At 51.5% G+C, this 2,347-nt stretch overlaps 1 protein-coding gene across 2 annotated transcripts in view; it reads left to right on the top strand.

Annotated features, from left to right (window-relative positions):
* Positions 1-2,347, top strand: part of EXOSC10 (exosome component 10) — a 35,734-nt gene that overhangs the window by 3,711 nt on the left and 29,676 nt on the right. The window contains exon 2 of one of the 2 annotated variants that reach the window (XM_011935805.1): positions 1,114-1,233. In XM_011935805.1, the coding sequence (XP_011791195.1) occupies positions 1,123-1,233 (111 nt within the window). In that variant the 5' untranslated portion in view covers positions 1,114-1,122. Of the gene's footprint in view, positions 1-1,043; positions 1,234-2,347 lie in introns of those variants that run through there. The other variant, XM_011935806.1, reaches the window with a different exon arrangement.

The raw sequence follows: 2,347 nt of genomic DNA, 5'->3' as shown, positions 1-2,347 counted from the left end.
TTCGAGACCAGCCTGGCCAATATGGTGAAACCCCGTTTCTACTAAAAATACAAAAAAATTAGCCGAGTGTGGTGGCGCATGCCTGTAATCCCAGCTACTCGGGAGGCTGAAGCAAGAGAATTCCTTAAACCCGGGAGGCAGGAGGCTGCAGTGAGCCGAGATTGTGTCACTGCACTACAGCCTGGGCAACAGAGCGAGACTCCATCTCAAAAAAAATAAAAATAAAAATAGGCTGCACGCTGATGGCTCATACCTGTAATCCCAGCACTTTGGAAGACCAACAGAGTGAGACTTTGTCTCAAAAACATAATTTTGTTTGTGACAAGGTCTCACTCTGTTGCCCAGGCTGGAATGCAGTGGTTTGATCTTGGCTCACTGTAACCTCCGCCTCCCGCGCTCAAACCTCAGCCTCCCGAGTAGCTGGGATTACAGGCCTATGCCACCACGCCCAGCTAATTTTTGTACTGTTAGTAGAGATGGGGTTTCACCATGTTGGCCAGGCTGGTCGCGAACCCCTGACCTCAGGTGATCCACCCGCCTTAACCTCCCAAAGTGCTGGGATTACAGGCGTGAGTCACCGCCCCCAGCCTCAAAAACATAACTTTAAAAAGAAATTTTTGAGACAGGGTTTCACCCTGTCACCCCAGCTGGAGTGCAGTGGAACCTCCACCTCCTCGGCTTGAGCAACCATCCCACCTCAGCCTCCCTAGCAGCTGGGACTACAGATGCGCGCCACCACTCCCGGTAATCCCGGTTTTTAAATAAAGACGAGGGTAAGCGGGGCTCGTGGCCCTCGCCTGGGGTCCCAGCTACTTCGCAGGCTAAGATGGGAGGATCTCTTGAGTCCAAGAGTTCGAAACCAGGTTGAGCAAACATAGCGAGACCTCGTGTCAAAAATATATGTGATAATCAGGTCCTCCAGGCCGCACCCTAGATCACAGGGTTGTTGGGATGATACAATATGAGGTAAAAGAACGCGAAATTCATGCTACAGCGCTCAGAAGTACCACCCCAATCTCAGGCGCCCCGCCCGCCGCTTCGACCTGGCGCATGCGTGGTGCGCACACGTCCCGTCGCGTCGACCGAGACGCTCTCGCGAGATAAGCCGTGCAGGCCGAAAAAATGGCGCCGCCCAGTACCCGCGAGTCCAGGGTCCAGTCGGCTACCAGCGAGACCAAATCCGACGGGGAGATGGTACTGCCAGGCTTCCCGGACGCCGACAGCTTTGTGAAGGTGAGTTCGCGGGGCCTCGGGGGTACCAGGCGTCGCCCGCGGCCACCGGAAGCCGACCCAGGCCCTCTGGGCAGCCAATGCCCGTCCGCCGCAGTAGATCCCGAGCGAGGGTCGCGGGGCCCCTGTCCGCGCTGGGCGCAGACTCTCCTCCATCCTCCGGGGATGGGGCCTCAGAAACGGACACTGAGGGGCGTCCCGCTTGCCAGCTTAAGTCCATGTAGGCCCAAATGTGGAAAACCATCTCGCATCCTGGGGAAGGCTTCCTTGCCACCCAGACGTCCCTAGCCCTTGCGACGTCGCCCCTGCCACGCCCTAGCCACCCGACCAGCTCTCCGCAGGGGCTCGGCTGCTTCGCGCTCCGCACACTTGCCTGGAGTTGTCCTCTCCCGCGACCAGGATGGCCCTTCGTCTCTTCCCCTGTTCCTGAAGTCCAATCCTGCATAATTTTTAACCCTGACTTAAATGTCACCTGTTAAAGCCCCATTGCACTTCTATCAGTAACTCCTAGAAGATCCACAGAGCGTTCACTTAAGATCTTTGTATAACTTAGCTTAAATGTGAACAAACGTACAACTAGGCTTAAACTGTGCATAGCTCTTACAAAGCCATGAAACTAAAATAATTTGTAAATTAGCCCTATAAATTTACAGAAATTCCACTCACATTGTATCTGTCTAATTTGCCATTAGCTAATGCTGTTGATTCATTAACATGGCTCTCATTAATTCCTGGACCACTAACTGTGCTCTTGGTTGTGTGGCAGTCATGCTCATAAGCTACCATGTGCCCCTCCATGACTTAATTTCCCACCTCCTTTCTCTGCTTTTTTCTTGGGAAATGTTTATTCACACAACTCACAATGACGTCATTTGGCCGTCACATGATCAACCATCATTTATGTCACTTCGTGGTTTTGTTTCGTTACCTCACAACAGCTAAAATAGAGAATCACTTGACACTAACTGAACAATAAACACAAATCCAGTTTTAGATAGTAGCTGTTATAACTTTGTCGTCCAAGGATCTAGGATGAGGTTGTATTGTTTTTAGATGCTCATCCAGATGAAAACACAAAAACACATTCCTGTAGAAAGCTCTTTTTTTTTTTTTTTTT

This window comes from Colobus angolensis, unplaced genomic scaffold (assembly GCF_000951035.1).
Source record: "Colobus angolensis palliatus isolate OR3802 unplaced genomic scaffold, Cang.pa_1.0 Scaffold149, whole genome shotgun sequence".
Classification (NCBI taxonomy): Eukaryota; Metazoa; Chordata; class Mammalia; order Primates; family Cercopithecidae; genus Colobus; species Colobus angolensis.
Note: the sequence above shows the minus strand (reverse complement) of the source record. Positions and strands in the feature narration are given on the sequence as shown.